The sequence below is a fragment of the Natrix helvetica genome, assembly GCF_964273705.1.
Source record: "Natrix helvetica genome assembly, chromosome: 4".
In the NCBI taxonomy this organism is placed as follows: domain Eukaryota; kingdom Metazoa; phylum Chordata; class Lepidosauria; order Squamata; family Natricidae; genus Natrix; species Natrix helvetica.
In genome coordinates, this window is record NC_138550.1 from 156689243 (window position 1) to 156710171 (window position 20929).

Here is a 20929-nt window from a genome sequence, read left to right on the forward strand (position 1 = left end):
CAAAGATAGTCACACAATATAATTTTTAAAAAATCTCAAAGACTGAAGAAAAAAAATCATTAAAGGCAATCAAACAATCTGTTTTAACCTTTTTAACTTGCTTTGCGCAGTGACTCAGTGGCTTAAGACGCTGCGCTTATCGATCAGAAAGGTTGGCAGTTCAGTGGTTCAAATCCCGAGCGCAGCGTAATGGAGTGAGCTCCCGTTACTTCTGCCAATCTAGCAGTTTGAAAGGATGTAAAAATGCAAATAGAAAAATAGGGACCACTTTAGTGGGTAGAAGGTAACAGCGTTCCCTGCACCTTCAGCATTTAGTCATGCTGGCCACATGACCACCGAGATGTCTTCGGACAGCACTGGCTCTTCGGCTTAGAAATGGAGATGACCACCACCCACTAGAGTCGGGAACGACTAGCACATATGTGCAAGGGGAACCTTTACTTTTACCTTTACTTAACCTGCTTTAACCATGGCCGTTTGGATATATTATGTTGAAAACTATGGCCAAATTCGTTTGAAAGATATCAGGTTATTGCCAGGATAAACTGTAATATCTTCTTGCAAGCCCTGCTATTGTTAATATACTATTTTTTCCCTTCTCCCTTAGATCATTCAGCAAACTTTGTCTCCAACTTGGAATCAGATGTTGCTTTTTAATAATATTCAGCTTCATGGTGAAGCCAAGGAAATTGCCGAATTCCCTCCTGTAATAATTGTGGAACTCTATGATGATGATGCTGTGGTAAAGATAATTTTCCTGTATTTGTATACCTTTTTTTAAAGGCTTGTTGGTCAATGTAATGAATTGCAGAGGCTTTTTTTTTAAAAAAAATATTTTTGAAAGCATCCCAATATCAGGGACAAGATGCAAATGATACATAGAAGCTGAAGCTGCTCTAGAAAAAAATGATTCTACTTCTATTAATACAGTGAAAGAGCTGAGTAAATCACTGATTTGTTGTCTTTTATCTAAGACTCAACAGTGTTTGATCTAATATACTGTATGCTAGGGAGACATGATAGCAGTGTTTCAATATTTGAGGGGCTGTCACAGAGAGGAGAGGGTCAACCTATTTTCCAAAGCACCAGAAGGCCAGACAAGGAATAATGGATGAAACTAACCAAGGATAGATTCAACCTAAAAATAAGGAGAAATTGTGTGAGCTTCATCACTGGAAGCTTTCAAGAAGAGACTGAACTGCCACCTGTTAGAAATGGATGTAGGGTCTCCTGTTTGGGTGGGTGGGGGATTGGACTGGATGACCTACAAGGTCTCTTTCAACTATTCTATTCTATTCTACTCTCTACTCTACTCTACTCTACACTCTACTCTACTCTACTCTACTCTACTCTACTCTACTCTACTCTACTCTACTCTACTCTATTCTATTCAAAAATCCAGAAAGACAAGGAAAAAACTCAATCAGGCAAACGAAGACTAATCTAGCAGCTCAAATGAGAGCCTTGAGAAGTAGCTACTCACCGGGAAACGAAACACCCATAGTTTTAGATCCCCAGGCCCCAATTTTACTATGGCTTTGGTGTCCCTATCCAAGTCCTCCCAAACTTATGAAAGGACTACATGGAAAATAATTTCAACCATCTCTCACTGGGATCTCACCGAAAAATCCCGACATCTCAATAAAGGAGAATATTTTTAGCTCAGGGTTGAAATGAGGAGTCCTTGGTGCTCTCTGAGCTTGCTTGTTTTCCTGTAGACATTTCATTACCCATTTTATTATCAGTGCACTGATGATGTTACCTAGTCTGGGTAATGAAACGTTGGAGTAGCACAAACGCTTCAATTTGAAGTCTCACTGGAATTTCTGCAAGATTCCTGGTTTCTTACCTGAGATCTAATAAATTGTTGGCCACAGAAAGTACCGCGGGGTCCTATGAGTGTTAAGCACCATACACAATTATTTTAATTTGGATGGTGGGTTCCGAATGTTCTTTGGGGGAAATTGATGCTTATCTTGCCAAATCTTGAGGTGGGCAACAGATAGCATATCAGAATTTAATGGGCTCGGGTAAGCTAATTACAGACTTTATCTTGACTAAGGAACTATTGACATGATGCCCATTCTTGCTTCTGAAATATCACCAAGGGTATAGTTTATTTCATTAAATGATGGCACACTTGTTGTTTAATTTGTGTTAATTGATTATGTGCCATCAAATTAGTGTTGTTTCTTAGCAGCCATATGGATAGGGGGTTTTCCCCCTCAGTTTGGACCTTCAGCTCTTCTAATGCTGCCAGAATTCTCTTTTTCTACACCCATCAGTAGACTAGTGGGCCACTTAGAGTTGATTGATCAAAGACATGTAGAAGTACTAAACTAGATTAACAAATTTCTGTGGAATCCAGATATTTAATATTGCTATGCTGCTAGTAATGCCTTTGCTTATTCCAATGATTGCAAGCATGAGCTTGGAGGATCAGCAGTATATATATATATACTGCTGATCCTCCAAGCTCATGCTTGCAATCATTGGAATAAGCAAAGGCATTACTAGCAGCATAGCAATATTAAATATCTGGATTCCACAGAAATTTGTTAATCTAGTTTAGTACTTCTACATGTCTTTGATCAATCAACTCTATATATATATATATATATATATATATATATATTATATTTATATTTATATTTATATTTATATTTATATTTATATTTATATTTATATTTATATTATTTATATTTATATTTATATTTATATTTATATTTATATTTATATTTATATTTATATTTATATTTATATTTATATTTATATTTATATTTATATTTATATTTATATTTATATTTATATTTATATTATTTATATTTATATTTATATATATATTTATATTACAACCCCTGGTATGCCCAAATATGGAAGGAGCTCACTACTCCCCCTTTCTGTCCTTTGGCTGATTACAGAGGACCATCCAGGCAGAAAACCATATTTTTTTTATTTTTAATGTTGCCTTTTTTATATTTGTGTTGTATTTGCTAGCTGATGAGAGCTAAATAGCTTGAAATAGATCTATACTAGTCTCCCTTTATTTATCAGCACAAATTCAACACACATACATACAGATACATACATACATACATACATACATACATACATATATATATATATATATATATATATATAGTGTGTGTGTGTGTGTGTGTGTTCCAGCATAACTCTGGAACGCCTGGAGCAATTTCAACCAAACTTGGTACACAGATGACTTACTCTCTGGAAGCAAATACTGTGGGGGTAAAACACCCCTAAAACCCCTCAGATTATGTGTTCTGTAAAGATACAGTCTGTTGTGCCTTAAAACAGTTTCTACTGTAGTGCCGTAATATGGCTTCTACTATACAGTGCAGTGGAGTTGCCATGGTAACGGCTTCACATTACTCCACAAGGGGGCTGGTAATGGGGAAAATCCAACATTAGAATTACATTTGCTCTCCCAACAAGACAAATTAGAAACAATACCAGAATAATAGCTAATATCTTGGAGTATTATGAGGTGCATACAGGGAAACAAGTGGCACTTGTATTCCTGGATGCACAGAAGGCATTCGATAATTTAAATTGGCAATACATGAAACAACAAATTTAAAATATGAATTTAGGAAATAAATTTGAAAGATTAATAGAAACAATATACTCCACCCAAAAGGCAAACATACTATTGAATGGGGAAAATACAGAGTCCTTTGAAATAACGAAAGGAGTAAGATAGGGCTGCCCACTATCACCTCTGCTTTTTATTCTGATGCTAGAAAGCCTTCTGATACGAATTAGAAAAAACCAGGAAATAAGAGGAACCAAAATTAAAAATGAAGAATACAAAATACAGGCCTTTGCAGATGACTTAGTATTTATTATAGAAGATCCATTAGAAACAGGGAACAGGTTAATGCAAGAACTAGAAAAATATGGAGATGTGGCAGGACTAAAAATTAATAGAGAAAAGACCAAAATAATAACCAAAAATCTGAAGGAAGAACAGAACAAAGAATTAGAACAAACAATAGGACTCCAGGTAGTAAAGAAAGTCAAATATTTAGGAATATGGCTAACTGCAAAGTGCTCAACCATAAAAGAAAATAATTACACAAAATTAGTGCAACAAATAAAAAAAGACTTAGAACTATGGGGGAAATTACAACTATCGTTATTAGGGAAAATAGCAACTATAAAAATGAACATACTACCAAGAGTCCTATATCTATTTCAAACGATCCCCATAAAATTAGAGAAAAAATTCTTTACCAAACTGAACAAAATAATACTAAAATTCATCTGGCAAGGGAAAAAAGCTAGGATAAAACTGAAAGCATTACAGGACGATAGAAGCAGAGGTGGTATGGGGCTACCTGACTGGGAAATCTACTATAATGCAGCAGCACTAATTTGGATTAAAGATTGGATAAATTTAAAAAACAAAAGAATATTAGCAATAGAAGGCCATGACCTGCAAACAGGATGGCACTTTTTCTTATGGGAAGAGAGTAAAAAGAAGCAAAAATATATCCATACACATTACATTAGAGAAGCATTGATTCAGATCTGGAACAAAATTAAAGCAAAACACTATATGAAAATACTGGCATGGCTTTCCACCATGGAAGCCATGACACACCCCAATACGCTAGATCTATCAAAAATGGTTAGGTATAGTGAAATTTTAGATAACCAGGGGAATCTGAAAACGAACCAAGAACTAAAATAAATAAATATTTACTAGAAATAAACTTAGAAGAAGAAATAGTTAAAGGCTGTATGATAGCATGGGCCAAAATTTTTGGTTATAATATAGATCTAGCAGATTGGGAAAAAAATTGGAATATAAATTATAAATTAACGAGATCAGCAACACTGAAAGAAAATATATACAAAATGTTTTATCGTTGGCACCTACCACCAACAAGATTGGCAAAAATGTACCCAACACTGAAACCGACCTGTTGGAAATGTAAAAAAGAACAAGGGACCTTCTATCACATGTGGTGGACCTGCCCGGAATCGCAAAAATATTGGAAAAGAATCTGGAAGTGGGCACAAGAAATTACGGGGGAACAAATAAAGTATAAACCCAAAACCTTCTTACTAGGAATAATTAAAGGGAACTACACAAAAAAAATTAAATATCTACTAACACATATATTAACCACAGCTAGAATTGCCTTTGCCCAATGCTGGAAGCAAAATAATACACCGCCAGACGAATTTTATCACCGCCAGTGATAAAAAAAACCTTGGATTGTGCAGAGATGGACAAATTAACCCTAAAATTAAAAGACAAAGAAGAATCGGAATATACTACGAAATTTGGAATAATTGGTATGAATGGTTGGAAAATAAGAAAAACAATTCAGCCGAAAACAATATACATAAATAAACATAGAACTGTATATAAAAGTAGGTAAATATCATAAAATATCATAAAAATGTATAGATAAGATGACATAATGATTGTAATATATGGTAAAGAGAGGAAAACATACATAGATACGACGATGTAACATTGTACAAACTGTTGATATAAAGATTGTAATATGTGATGAAAAGACAAAAACAATAAAAAATTATTACAAAAAAAAAAAAGAGAAGAAGTTACATTTGATCCGGACATTTCCCTCCTATAAATAAATACCCGGGCAACGCTTGTTACACAGCTAGTGTGAACATAAATGGCATTGTGTATTTTTTTTTCCTTTTTAAACATATAGGGAAAATCAGAATATATCGGTGCAACTGTGGCTGTTCCAGTAACTAGGCTGGTGGAGGACAAATATGAACCCCCAAAACTTAGTTACCACCCTCTCTACTGTGGCAGTCTTTCAGGGGGAGATCTCCTGGCTGCATTTGAGCTGCTTCAGGTGAGTTTGGAACAATTTCATTTTTAATAAATGGATTCAACTTTACTCGGTCTAGTGACCACTTAGATAGATCTGCAGAGTTTCCAGTAAGAATGATCTTTATGTAGAAGATCATTATAGGAAGGTTTTATTTGAATTAAAAGTTGGGGGCGGAAGGACTGTTGATTTAATCAATAGAGGATTAGGTTAATTCCAGGGAGGATTGCAGAATGTTTTTGTTTTTTTTCAGAGTGCTTTGAATAGCATCGTGGCTGAACAATAACATGTCTTTTTGTACTGCAGGTCTCTGATTCTGGCCCAGAAAACCTTCCACCTCTTGATCCTCCAGATGCCAGTCTAATCTATGCAGTCCCAGCCAATATACGACCTGTATTAAGTAAATATAGAGTAGAAGTAAGTTCAGATAAAATGAACTGCCTAATAATCCTCAGAGCCCTTGTGTAGTGCATGTAAAATATGCTGAGGCCAAGTGAGTTTGTTCACATCCATTTGTACTTCTGATGCACACCTGCATGGATGTCATTCTTTGAGGGAGGGGAGGGGGGGAGAGTGAGAGTGAGAGAGTGAGAGTGAGTGTGTATGTGTGTATGTGTGTGTGTGTGTGTGTGTGTGTGTGAGAGAGAGAGAGAGAGAGAGAGAGAGAGAGAGAGGGAGAGAGAGAGAGAGAGAGATCATGATTGTCCCGCACTTAAATAGGTCCTCGCAATTCATTGTGTATTGACATTATAATTTGAGATTCTTAGCCAAGAAAGAGAGATCTAAGTTGTGTGCCTCTTCTTCCTCAATGATTCTTTTGCTTTTCTTTCTTGTTAACTAATGAATTAGTTAATTAACACAATCAGGGGTCAGTTGCTTTATCTATATACAGTATATAAAAGCCAAGTACCAATCACTCATCATGAAGCCTACAAACTTGACATTTGGCACGTATGTTCCTCTTGGCTTCTAGGAGCTCGGTAAGAAAAGATTTTTCAAAATGACCATCAGATTATTAGTATTTCTTATACAGTAATGAATATGCTCTGATGCTAAGGAGTTCTACTCCCCCTTCCCACATGAAAATAACTCTGTTTCAACTGCCAGCTGCCTCACATTCCTACCTCAGTCGTTCTACTCCTACCTCAGTCGTTCTACTCCTTCACTCAGGAGCGGTCTGGGGATCCTTACAGTACTAAATGTTGGTACCTCACCAAAATATCTACGCCTTCCACCTGTGGAACTGCTTCTGGACTCAAGGCGGTGGGAGCGATATTCCCTTATGTGTTTCATTCACCGACCACCACTGAGCCAACAGATTGAACCAGAGTGATCTGAATTTCTCTTGCATTGCCTGATCACATAGTTTTGTCACGAAGCACAGGTATCCAGCTAGTCCTTTATAAGCTGCCCAAAAGAAAAACAGAAGGTTGATCTCATGGCTTCATGGTTAAGCCAATCACCAGCTATCCACAGCCAAACCTCTTTTTACCAACTTTATCTTCTCTCCTTTCCTCTCAACCTGTGGTGTGAGGATCCAAATTATCACCTCCTCTAAAGGGTTGTTGTATTTAATACATTGAGTGAATTATGTAGACGTTACATATTATTTCTTTCCCTGCCACAGGTTCTATTCTGGGGTCTTCGGGAATTGAAGAAAGTGCAGTTCCTGTCTGTTGATCGTCCCCAAGTCTTAATTGAATGTGCCAGTAAAGGAGTAAAATCCTGTGTGATCCAGAGCTACAAAAGAAATCCCAACTTTAATACCCTGACAGATCGGTTTGAAGTGGTACATGCATACAAATTTCCACTAAATATATTCATCTTTGCAGTCTTTGCCTTTCGCTTAAAACGATGAAATAGCATTAGATAGAATTTCCTAAGAATAATTTAATTGTCTAGCCCAATGCAACCCATGGGGGACATGAGCTTCAGGTTTGATTAAGTTCTGAAGGGTAGTAGGTAACGTTGAACAAATCACTTCACTTACAGCTTGCCTTACTGTAGTGGAATGTAGTCTGGATTCCCAGGTGGGAGGGGCTGCATTCCAGAGACCGATGAGGCAGGGAAGCTTAGATAGTTTGGTTGGAAGAAAGAGAGTTAAAATGGCTCCTCCCTAGCAATTATCAGAGTATATCTATGGTGATGCAAATGGTATTTGTATTTTATTTCATTTGTATTTATTTTGTTTGTTGAACATGTACAAGATATGTGACCAGGTGGGCGTGGCCAACATGGAAAATGTGGTGAAACTCACTTAACAACGCTCTTGCTTAGCAGCCAAAACATTGGGCTCAATTGTGGTCATAAGTTCTTTCTTTCTTTCTTTCTTTCTTTCTTCTTTCTTTCTTTCTTTCTTTCTTTCTCTCTCTCTCTCTCTCTCTCTCTCTCTTTCCTTACTTCCTTTTGTCTCTCTCTCCCTTTTTTCTTTCTTTCTTTCTTTCTTTTTCTCTCTTTCTCTTTCTGTCTCTCTCTCTCTCTGTGTCTGTCTGTCTCTGTGTGGCTCTTTGTCTCCCTCTCCCTCCCTCCATGTCTCTCTATGTCATTCTCTCTGTGTGTCTGTCTGTCTGTCTCTCTCTGTCTCCTCCCTCCCTCTGTGTGTGTGTGTCTGTCTGTCTGACTCTCACTCATTCTCTCTCTTTCCGTCTGTCTGTCTCTGTCTCTCTCCCCCCCTCTCTCTGTGCCTCTCTCTGTCTGTCTGTCTCTGTCTGTCTATCTGTCTGTCTGTCTCTCTCTCTCTCACTCACTCACACACAGGCACACATACATACTGTGGTCACCTTGTTGAGTATTCCAATCACATTTGAAACACTCAACAACTGGACTGTATTTATGTTTTTTTTGCAGCATTCTGCAGTCATAGGACCAAAATATATGGTTAAAAGTACCTGGCAGTGGCATTTTTCCCTGGGGGGCTCTGCAGAACATCCCAAGACCAATGCCACCACATCTGCCCTCTTCGGGGATAGGTCCTCTTCAGAAGGGTGAGGCCCCGCTGGCCCCCTTGCATTCCTTATCCTCCTGCCGCGGCCCCACACTGTGGAAAAGATAGGTACAGACATGCCTCGCACAATTACAGGCCCAGAGAGGGAAGCCTCTGCACAAGCCCTGGCGAGTGAGACCACGTTCCTGCCATTATGAAGGCTCTGGGATGAGGGATGGAATCTTCGCTGCAGGACAGTAAAGCTCCATCCGCCAGAGACAGCACGACCAAAGCCCCTCCCCAACTGGCCCCTCCTCCCACTGAGGGCAAGGCACCCGGCTATCCCGCTGCTTCTGGCTTCCCTCCGAGAGTCTCTCTCTCCGGGGCTGTAATTGTGCAGTGTGTGTGCGTGTGCCTATGTTTTCCATGGGGGGTTGTGGATGGGTTCCGGAGTCGCTCCACGCTCCACTCTGGAGAGGAGTTCGGATGTTTGAAAAGCCCCGCGTGGAACTCCTCTCATGTTCCTTCTTTTGCTGTTTGTACATGCCGCACGGGGCACACTGCCTTGTCTTTCACAACCGCCTCGTTTCCAATTGGGGTGGGGATCCATGGAGAGGGATGGAAAATATGGATTTCTTCTCTCCTCCCCCGCAAATTGGAAACGAGGCGGCTGTCAGAAACAAGGGAGCACGACCCAAACAGCAGAAGAAGGAACAGGAGGGGAGGATTCATTGGGGAAGCCCACGGGTGCACGCTGCTCTCTCCTCTGACAGCCACCTCATTTCCAATAAGGGGGTGGGGAATCCATGCGATTTCCTCCCTCTGCGATTCCTCACCCTCTCTCCGTGCGCTTGCGCCAGCCAAAACCTCCCGGAAGGCTTCTGCTGGCGGGTGAAGGGGGGCAGGCCAGGGGAGGGACCATTCTGGTACCGGGCCCCTGGAAGCCCCGGTACGGGAAGCACGCTAAATTCTTTCAACCGGTATGCACGTACTGGACAGGACCGGCTGAAACCCATCTCTGTTCCAGGTTATCTAAGCCCAAAATTTTGAGCCTGGTCGCGTAAGGGATTCTATTGTGAGCAGAGGAGTGGAGGACTCTTGTGAAATACCTCTATATATTGTGAAATACCTTCTCGTGAAATACCTCTATAGAAAACAAATAGTTGCTTTAGTTTAGCAAGATTTCCCTCTATAGGTGAGGAACAATAAGGGAAATGGCTCAGAAGTAATTCCACATGTTTGTCTAGGCCAGGGGTGTCCAAACTTGGGAACTTTAAGACTTGCTCTGCTGGCTGGGGAATTCTGGGAGTTGAAGTCCACAAGTCTTAAAGTTCCCAAGTTTGGACATCCCTGGTCTAGGCTCTTGACATTTACACTGTGGTTGAAATCAGAGATTACAACCCGATTGTGAATTTCGTTTCATTTTTAAAATGTCAGAATGGCATTAAGTATAACTTTCCTACCTTCTTCAGCTGCCATTCTTGTGGGATAGCTGATAACCAACAGTTAGAATTACAGTATGGTTCATACCCATGAAATTTTTATCCCTAATGCTGCCTGCACAGGAGAGAGGAAATTCTTATCTTTAAAAAAAAAAAGCTATGCAGTGGTGGGTTTCAATTTATTTTACTACCGGTTCGTTTGCCCGATCTGAGGCGAACTAGCAGAAACCCACCTCTGAAACTATGCCCTGAAAGAAAATAATTAACCTTCCAAACTCCTCTTGCATTGTTTTTCACTAACTTTCCCTATGCACTTCGCATTTCTAGCGGCATTTGGCATACAATTTTAAGAAAAATATTACAGGATTGTTGATTACATCATTAAGATTGTAGAAAGTTAGCGCCCACCCTTCTCCTAGAAAAATGAAAATGCGCGCTGGTCAGCTGAGTTCACCCTTTTTTAAAGCCATTTTTATCAATCTATTTCATTTCATTTCATTTCTACATGTTTAAGAATGTTTATTTTAAAAATATTGAGAATGCATGCATATTTTTTGCAAATGTATAATTCAGGTATGCTTTTTTTGTTTTTCACATTATCAGATAATATACTTATTTTAGTAAGATCTTTGCATAATGTATATATATCTTGCTGTGCACTTTATGAGTGGTGAAGTTCGTTAGAACATTTGGACAAGTATGGCTTTGATGATTTAATTATCTTAATTTGTGTGCAGTTTCAGAAGTGTCAGTTCAATACGCTCCTATTGTAGTGATCATCAAAGAATTTATGTTTCATGATAAATTAATCAGGTAGTCTGATCAAATAAATGTGTCTAATATAAAAGTCTAGCCACCGTAGCATGTTATCCAAGTTTGGAAAGAACGAATTATGACAAGTCTCTTGTTCCAAGGTTCTTATGAATCAATAAATGGACAGACTTCAAACGTGACTTTAATTAAAATGAAAATGAAGGTGAATCCAATAACTAGGATTTAGTAGGTGCAAGATCAGAGGCTTGTTGTTTTTAAATCACAAAATGTCTGGAATTAAATGGGATTTTTACTGAGAGGTTTATGTAAGGTTGGACTATAACTAAGGCTATTTTTTTTGAAGAGAAACATCTGCAGTTATTTTAAATCCAATAGATTTTAATCTTTGTGATATTTAATGGGATTGTTCAAAGGACCAATGACATGTTGGAAATAGATGATGAAAGGTTCCAGTGACGTGCGGTGAGGTTTATGGCTGGTGAGGCACTGACACAGTGGTGGGTTTCAAATATTTTTAGACTTGTGGATTTCAACTCCCAGAATTCCACAGCCAGGCATGCTCAGTTCCGATTTAAAACAGCAGCATTTGTTTCTCTCTCCCTTCCTCCCCCTCTCTCAAACACACACACACACAGAAGTTGGATTGGACTATCTCTCCTACCCCCTTCCCTCTCTCACTCACTCTCAAACAAATACACAAACACCCAAAAGTTGGATTGGATATCTTTTCCAGCGGCTTGAAAGCAGCTCCTCTGCCATCCCCCCCATTCCCCTGCTGCCTTCCCCAAACACCTCCACCATTGCAAATGCAGCCTGCTGTCTGGGTGGGAAATGCCTGGAACGCAATAAAGCCCACCCACTCACTTCCTGCTGGCAGGCTGGGGTGAGAGGAGAGGCATAGAAGCTGGAGGGGAGCCAATCCGAGCCTTTCAAAAGAAAGAGGCTGGGGGAAAGTGTGTGTGCTACAGCATGGCTCTTTGCCTGGCTTCCGTGGATGACTCTGCTTAACTGATCATAAAACGCCTAAAGTCAGACTAGATGAGGCATGCAGTTCTCCTGCCTCATAGTAGAGGGTGCTTTTTTAGAGACTTTTTTAACAGTTAAGCAGAGTCATCCACGGTGAGGCAGCAACTAGCTCAGCTTTTTCCTTTTACATCTTTTTTTCTTTTCATGATGAGAGCGGTGAGGCTGTGCCTCACTTGCCTCACCTGACTGCACATCACTGAATCTATCTATCTATCTATCTATCTATCTATCTATCTATCTATCTATCTATCTATCTATCTATCTATCTATCTATCTATCTATCTATCTATCTATCTAAGGTTCTAAAACACCAGTGGCCTTTCTACCAAGTATGAGACGTAATATTTAAAGAAATCCAGCTTCTGTGAAAAAAAATCTAGAAGACAAACTGCAAATCATCTCAAGTAAATAACAGAAATCCAATCGACAGAGGATTTTCTTGTGGGATTTGATAGAAAACGCATTTCCAGTTAGAACTAAAATGTGCAGAAAGGAAATGAGGAAAACTGCCGTTTTGAGAAGATAAGGAAAGATCTGACTGGTTCTTTTATGTTTCTCCATTGTTAGGAATTGCCCGAAAATGAACTTCTGCATCCTCCACTAAGCATCTGTGTGGTTGACTGGAGGGCCTTTGGCCGTAGCACTCTCGTGGGGACTCACACCATCAACTGCCTTAAGCAGTTTCTGCATAAATTCAAGGAACCTCTTGTTTCCTTAGCTAAAGAAGCTGATATTGTGGAAGTGGACAAAGGTAAGTCGTGCCAAAAGTCCGATCAGAATCCACCCTCCTTTCTTTTCATAGAGCTGTGAAGATGTAAGGCCTTGGAGACCACGCTGCTGTTGCTAATTAAGTGGAGCTGGTTGTTTTTGTGACATCTACTTTAGCAGGATTTATTGGTTAATGTCTCATTGTTAAATTCTAACATTTGTTTGTTTTATATTGTTGAGCTGAGCAGCATGGAAGGGTAGTGGTGGTAATAGCATAGTGGTCTGATGAGGGTAGTCCTATAGGTTACGGGGTGTCAAACTCGAGGCCCACAGGCCACATCTGGCCTATGGGGTGCTTAAATCTGGCCCATGGGGCCGGCCTAGAAATATCAAAGAACCGGCTCGTGGTGCCTCTTGTTGAATTTTATTTATTGACTTCTTTCTAGCTTCACCTGCTCCAGCTGCTGCTCCAGCACAACCTCACATAAGTCAACTTCCATCACCTCCATCAGATCACATTTATGTTGATGTGGAACACGGAGTGCCTCATTTACCCTTCCCAAAACCTGAAGCAGCAGAAGTACATATTCCCCTATCACCCCCGCTGCTACCGCCAGCTCCTTCACGGAAACATTCATTAGCCTCTTCCTCTAGACCTTCAAAAGATGGAAGATTGAAAGTAAGTAACATCCAATTGGGAGCTTTTTGCATTTTCCACTAGACAATGCATTCCCTTCTTTATGATGAAACAAGGTGCAAAAAATATACCAAGCTCAAAAACATATATACATATAGTCCTCGACTTATGACCACAGTTGAGCCCAACATTTATGTTGCTAAGCCACGGTGGCGCAATGGTTAGAGTGAAGTACTGCAGGCTACTTCTGCTGGCTGCCAACTGCCAGTTTGGCAGTTCAAACCTCACCAGGCTCAAGGTTGACTCAGCCTTCCATCCTTCCGAGGTGGATAAAATGAGGACCCAGACCGTTTGGGGCAATGTGCTGACTCTGTAAACCACTTAGAGAGGGCTGTAAAGCACTGTAAAGTGGTATATAAGTCCTAGTCAGCAACCCGGGCTCTGGAGCCGCATGTGGCACTTTCATCTCTCTTCTGCAGCTCCCTGTTGCTGGTCGGCGCCACAATTTTGAGAGGAGCTTCCGGTGGGTAGGTAGGAAGCACAGCGTTCCAGGGGGAGACTCTATGGCAAGGGGTGGGTTTTCTGGTCAGCTCCACAATTGATAGAGCTTTCAGTTAGAACAGGTAGAGGAAGAACACTGCGCTAGGAGGAGACTCTATGGTGGGGGAACCAGACTTCTGGTCAACTCCAGAACTGCATGGGGGGTTTCCGCTTAGGACCTTTGTGGCTTTTTGAGTATTTAAGGTTGCCGACCCCTGGTCTAAGTTCTACTGCTATTGCTAAGCGAAACAGTTAAGTGAATTTTGACCCATTTGATGACCTGGCTTGCCATAGCTGTTAAGTGAAGCACTGCAGTTGTTAAGTTAATGACACAGTTGTTAATTGTTTGATGAGAACATGACAGAAGAGAAGTAAACATATACAGACAATCCATGTTAATTACAAGTAGTCCTTGACCACAATTGAGCCTCAAATGTTTGTTGTTAAGTGAAACATTTGTTAAGTAACATTTGCCCCATTTTATGACTTTTTTTTTTTAACTTCGATTGTTATGTGAATCATCACAGTTGATAAGTTAGTAACCCAATTGTTAAGTGAAACTGGCTTTCCCGTGGACTTTGCTGGTCAGAAGGCTGCAAACTGACTTTGGGATGCAGTGATGGTCATAAATATGAAGCAGTTGCCAAGCATCCGAATTTTGGTCTCATGGTCATGGGGATGCTGCAAAGGTCGTAACTGTGAACAACGGTCATAATTCACTTTTTTCAGTGCCGCTGTAACTTCGTATGGTCACTAAATGAACTATTGTAAGTAGGTTTTGTATATGCAAAGGGGATATGGCAGTGGCCTCACAACTGGATGTCCAATTGGCGTTGCTTCGTGCAAATTTTCTATGGAACCAGAGAACACACCTTGTGGGCAATCTTTTACAATACGTTGAATAGTTTGCATATCAGTACCACAATCGCAACAAGGCAAATCTTCCCATCCCCACTGATACAGGGCAGAGGCGCTTCTTTACACCGTATCACATCCGTAGCTTCCCTTAAGCTTCACATGCTCCCTGGGTGGTGCTTAACAGGTGACAACGACCAGATGCAACCCTATTGCCCTTATGAGCCTCGTGGCCATGACAAACAGAAATGCATAAAATCAAATAGACTGTATCTATATGACCATGAGCACTATAACGTCACATTATTATACCCGAAAGGCTATGGATAATGAAGCTATTGCTTATAGTTTGTTCCTTATAGGAACATAAACTAGGATGAGTAACCATGCTGAAAATTGTTATATAATTTAATGCTACAGCTTAGACAGGCCTGATCTGAAAAAACAGAAAGAGCACAAAAGAAAAGTGGGTGTGTGGGTGTGTGTAATATATATATATATATATATATATATATATATATATATATATATATGTATGTATGTATGTATGTATGTATGTATGTATGTATGTGTGTGTGTGTATCTATGCTTTTGTGTGTGTCTGTCTGTCTGCCTGTCTGTATATGTGTGTGATATATGTGTGTGGGTGTATATGTGTGTATGTATATGTATGTATTTACAGTATATATATACACACATATACACACACACACCCTGTTTTCCCGAAAATAAGACCTCCCTGGATAATAAGCCCAATATAACCACATGTGGATAATAAGTGCATGTGTTACAATGAGCGCTCCCCCGAGAATAAGTCCTCCTCTAAAATATTTAACCACATATGCAACCTGTCCCCACCTTTTACAATATAATAAAATAGCAGAGTTGGAGGGGACCTTGGAGGTCTTCTAGTCCAACCCCCTGCCTAGGCAGGAAACCCTATACCATTTCAGACAAATAGCTATCCAACATCTTCTTAAAGACTTCCAGTGTTGGGGCATTCACAACTTCTGGAGGCAAACTGTTCCACTGATTAATTGTTCTAACTGTCAGGAAATTTCTCCTCAGTTCTAAGTTGCTTCTCTCCTTGATTAGTTTCCACCCATTGCTTCTTGTTCTACCCTCAGGTGCTTTGGAGAATAGTTTGACTCCCTCTTCTTTGTGGCAACCCCTGAGATATTGGAACAATGCTATCATGTCTCCCCTAGTCCTTCTTTCTCTTAAGCTAGACATACCCAGTTCCTGCAACCGTTCTTCATATGTTTTAGTCTCCAGTCCCCTAATCATCTTTGTTGCTCTTCTCTGCACTCTTTCTAGAGTCTCCACATCTTTTCTACATCGTGGCGATTTCCTGAGGGGAGGGGGGGAACATGCTCGACGTGGCCCACATGCACCTGCCATCCACGCAGAACGGCCTTGCAGAGGCTGCTCCCACAAACCCTAGCTACTGTGTCCCTTCTCTTAGTGGTGGCCGCAAAAAGAGAGCCAGGCCCACAGACGCTAGGGCTGGCAAGAGTGTGCCAGAAACAGCGAAATAACTTCCGGCCCTCTCTAGATCAGCTGATCCACGAGCCACAGGCCAAAGTTAAGGAGCCTCCTGCTCATCAAAAATAATAAGACCTCCCCGAAAATAAGGCCAAGCGCTTATTTGGGGGGGATGTCAAAAGAAAATAAGACCCCGCCTTATTTTCAGGGTAAATCTCATCTTTACTATTTTTATTAATAACTCAAAACGTTGAACACCGCTAATATTTCTTCACGCTCCTATTTTTTTCACTAAAACAGCCCTATGGTGTGAGTTGGGCTGACAAAGAGTGACAGGCTAAAGTCACCTAGCTGCTTCAATGACTGAGGCAGGATTAGAGCAGATCATCAGCTAGTGATTGGTCCAAAGTTACCCAACCAGCTTTCATGCCTGAGGTGGGACTAGAACTCACTTTCTCCTAGTTTTCAACCTGGTGTTTTAACTACTAGACTAAACTGGCCTATAATTCATCATCCTACAAGAAAACCAGATTTAATCTATCCTTATTCAGTATTTCTTTGTCCTAGACATTTGTATAAATTGGAACCATTTGTTAGGGAATAACTGTGTTGATATAATGAAAAATAGATACCAAAGTACATTTTTAAAAAAAGGACTCCAAGCAAAAGTCATTTTTACCTGTGACATTTTTTTAAGGACCGCAAAAAATCAATTTACCGCTCTACCAAAAAAAAAAAGAGAACTGTCGTGGATGAATCTGCTGAAAATGTCATTGATTGGTGGTCAAAGTATTATGCTTCAATACAAAAAGTACAAAAGGTAGGCAAAGTCATAATACACATTTTAATCTATTTTTCTATGTGATATAATTTTTTTTGGGGGGGGGAATTGAAGTTTTTTTCCTGAGTAGGAATAGCTCCTTTTCAGATATTACACACACACACACACACACAGTTTCCATTAAAGAGTTTCCTAAGTAAGTCCTGAACTCATTGGTAGCCTCACATGAAATGAGCAAGGACATACATTCAATTTTGCAGCTACTAAGACTGTCAGACAAGCAGGCACAAAAACAGCCAGGGAAGTGATTGAAACCTGGGAAACGGGCCCTCGTCAGGGGTGGTACTTACGTACCTTCCCTACTGGTTTGCAAATGTGAGCGCATGCATGCGTTTCTGGCTAAAAAAGGGCTTAAATGGGATTCCATAGAGCTGGGGCGAGTGGGCGGGGCCACCTGCGATTTCCGCTACCGGTTCGGGTGAACCAGTCCGAACCGGTAGAATACCACCTCTGCCCCCTCTTCAGTCAACAGGCATGCTTATTTACCACCAGATTATCAAGTACTTAGAAGGCAAGGGCTGGGCAGCACAAGCAAACCACAGCCAACAATTTAATGGCCAGCCATCAACACCCCAGTCAGCATCTAAAAAGCCACATACAACAGGCACCACCCAGGGAATAGCACACACTCTGCTAGAGAGAAGTTCCCTGAAGATGGGCTCTAGTACGAGTCCTAAAGCTCAGAAGACAAAAACTCTGGTCCTGGTGATCAACCCAATTGGTTCCTGCAATATTATCTTGGGACACATACATTTGGCTTCATCCCTAAGTAAATAATTAAATAACAGAAAGTAAATTTGTTAAAGCTGGATTGCAGTTAAGCCGCTTGATCTGTATTTTCATAAGTATCTAAACTTTTTGTTTTATTCCAAAGGCAAAAGTCTTCGATTTCAATGATGGAAAACCAGGAATATGTGAGTAAATATTTACATTTTTATTAATAGTGTTTTTCATAGTAAATGGTAACAGTCCATTCTCTCAAGAATATTCACACTCAACCAGTATTCTGGTATATTCTAAGTGATTTGTATCCAAAATGTCTGTTTGCCTACAGAATATATCTTTCCATGGAAAAGGAATTTTTGATCCCACTGAAAATGTCATTTATAGAAGGAGAAAGAGAAGTCCATTATCATGGCAATTCCTCTTCATTCCTATCACCTGGTTGTCCCAAAGATGACGTTTCAAAAGACAACTGGACTTGTTTTTCCTTGAAGACTTTTCGCTTCTCATCCAAGAAGATTCTTTTGTTCTGAAGAGTTCTGAACAGAACTGAAGAAGCTTCTTGGATGAAAAGCAAAATGTCTTCAAGGAAAAACAATGTCCAGTTGACTTTTGAAAAAGCACCTTTGAAAGTTCCATGGGGTATTCAGAGCGCTCTCTCTCTCTCTCTCTCTCTCTCTCTCTCTCTCTCTCTCTCTCTCTCTCTCTCTCTCTCTCTCTCTCTCTCTCTCTCCCTCTCTCTCACACACACACACACACACACACACAATCACACACACACACAGAAACACACACACACACACACACACATGTAAATGGCCGTGTGTGTCTGTGTGTGTATGTTCTAGCATAACTCCGGAATGCCTGGGCCGCTGAAATCAAAAGGACTGAATTAAATCCATAGTGTCAAGTCACTGAACCTTTGCCAGTGATAGTGTGCATTTTGGATTCATTTTCTGTTAAGATACAGCCTGTTGTGCCTTAAAATAGCTTCTACTGTACAGCACAGTGGAGTTGCCATGGTACTTCACAAGGGGGCTCCCTCTAATACAGGATTGGGATAAATACATATCTGGGCTATGCCAGATTATCAACTAGTATCCACTAAAACAGATGGGATTACCGGAATGCAAAAGACTTTTACCTCAAGTATGTTGGCAGCAAATGTGGATGGTCTACATCAGGGGTGTCCAACCTTGACAACCTGAAGACTTGTGAACTTCAACTCCCAGAATTCCCCAGCCAGCCATGCTAATGAGATTCAGAAGTTTAGCACATTTCAGAAAGGTCTCAAAAGGCATACTTAAGGCACGCCCACATAGAAGGAGATTCTAAGTGACAAAGGACACCCCCCCCCCCCAACAGCCTTCTTCATGGAGAACTTGTAACAGTAGGTTCTTTCTTACCTACTGCAATTTCATAGATGGGATCTATGGCTGCAGAAAACAGGCTCAAGGTTATGGGACCTGTTTTTGCATTCACACGGTGTGTGAGGTTATTTGGCCATCCCTCTCATAGGAACTTTATAACTGAGATTATATAGGAAGGGGTGATGTTTAATTTTCCCTCCCTCTGGTTGCACTTCTGATATACCCCTCTCTAGTTACTACTGGCAAGGAAAACATGGAGAAATGCTGGGCATTCCTTGTCTACTTTGGCCCTAAACTTGAGCGTTTAGTCTAAATTTCTAGTCTAAATGAGCAGAGAGATGGACTGCAGGAAAGGAGCGGGTTAATTCAAGCTATAGCATCTTAGAGAAGTTTTATTAAGAAGATGGTGGCTCATAATCTCATCTTTTGTGTAACTTGTTATTAGCTGGGAAGTTGGTGAAGGTGAGTGGAATTTTAATCTTTAAACCACTGACACAGCAGAACGTCTGGGAGATTTAATTATGCGGGTTATTTGCATCCTGCCCCTGAGTGAAGTTTTTTTAATCAGCTAGCCAAATTATACGGAGTTATTCTTTCTGATTCTGTATTCATGTTCAGTGTAATTTTGCCCTCATTTGAAATGCAGTTCTGCTGTTTAGCAGGCTATGCATAGTAGTATGTGGGAAAGATCTTGGAGAGGGGGACAAAGAGATACTGCCTAGAGAATGGTCAGATAAGAGAAGGCATAGTCCACAGCTGTATAATGGATGGAGAAAGAGATTCAGAAGGGACCCTCCCTAGCTTTTCAAGCTGTGAAGGAGACAGCCAAAGAATTGTACCTTCAGACCTGTAAGATTTTGTTAAGGTAGCCATACTATAAAGTAGAATTAGCTTATCTGCCATATTTCCTGTTTGATTTACCTGGAAATCCTGACGCCATGTGCCATCGTTGCCCTTGTTGTCTTGGTAAATATTGTTGGAAGAAATGTCCTTCTGGGTTCAGTTCCAAGTGGGGGAAAAGACACTGGAAACATGGAGGCTACTTGGAAAGATGGTTTTAATGGTGGACAGGATCACATGCTTCAAGATCTTGGGTGAAGAAAAAAAGGGAAGAGATGCTGAGAGTGCCAGAGTTTTATATCCTCTCTGGGCTTTTGAATTTGATCTTATATTCTGATTGGGTGTCAGACTCCCATGGGCCCCTGCAGGGGCAACTCTGTAGGCTGCCCTGAGTCCCAAGCTTGGTTGACTCGTGCTGGGTGATGATGTAATGAAAGGGCTTTGGGCTTCCTATTATGGCTCTGTGTGAAGGAGGTACATCTTTGTTATGTAGTATAGACTGGCTCAGGCCTTAATGGCCCATTTACAAAGCGGGGGCTGTGTTTCTGCCTTGTTTTTAGGGAAAATATTCTGCCCTTTTAATATTTCCTAAAACATTTCATCTTTTAAAGAGGGGGTGGGTGCTAACTTCCTACAGCACAGTGTACGCCTTCATAGAAAATATGGAACAAGCATCAAATGTTGGCTTGGAAAATCTGAATGCCGGTGTGAAGAAATTTGAAATATTTTGCCAGACCTAAAATCAAAGGCTATTTAAATAAGCGTGGTTATTTATGAAGAGCTATTTAAATCCAAAGGAAGTGTGAAAAGGAGTATGGTGTGAAGGCTATGCCTGTGGAAATATGGAAAGGAACAGCATGGGTGGGCCTGAACAGAAGCAAAACTGAAGCAGTTTTTTGACATGAGTAGCTGAGCTTTCTAG

General features: G+C 40.4%; 1 protein-coding gene across 1 annotated transcript in view; it reads left to right on the top strand.

Moving 5' to 3' along the window:
- The window catches only part of FER1L6 (fer-1 like family member 6), a 134571-nt gene that overhangs the window by 72456 nt on the left and 41186 nt on the right, over positions 1-20929 (top strand). The window contains exons 21-28 of the mRNA XM_081950571.1: positions 608-742; positions 5718-5867; positions 6150-6260; positions 7471-7632; positions 12576-12759; positions 13163-13395; positions 16931-17053; positions 17949-17988. Of these exons, the coding sequence (XP_081806697.1) occupies positions 608-742; positions 5718-5867; positions 6150-6260; positions 7471-7632; positions 12576-12759; positions 13163-13395; positions 16931-17053; positions 17949-17988 (1138 nt within the window). The remainder of the gene's footprint in view (positions 1-607; positions 743-5717; positions 5868-6149; positions 6261-7470; positions 7633-12575; positions 12760-13162; positions 13396-16930; positions 17054-17948; positions 17989-20929) is intronic.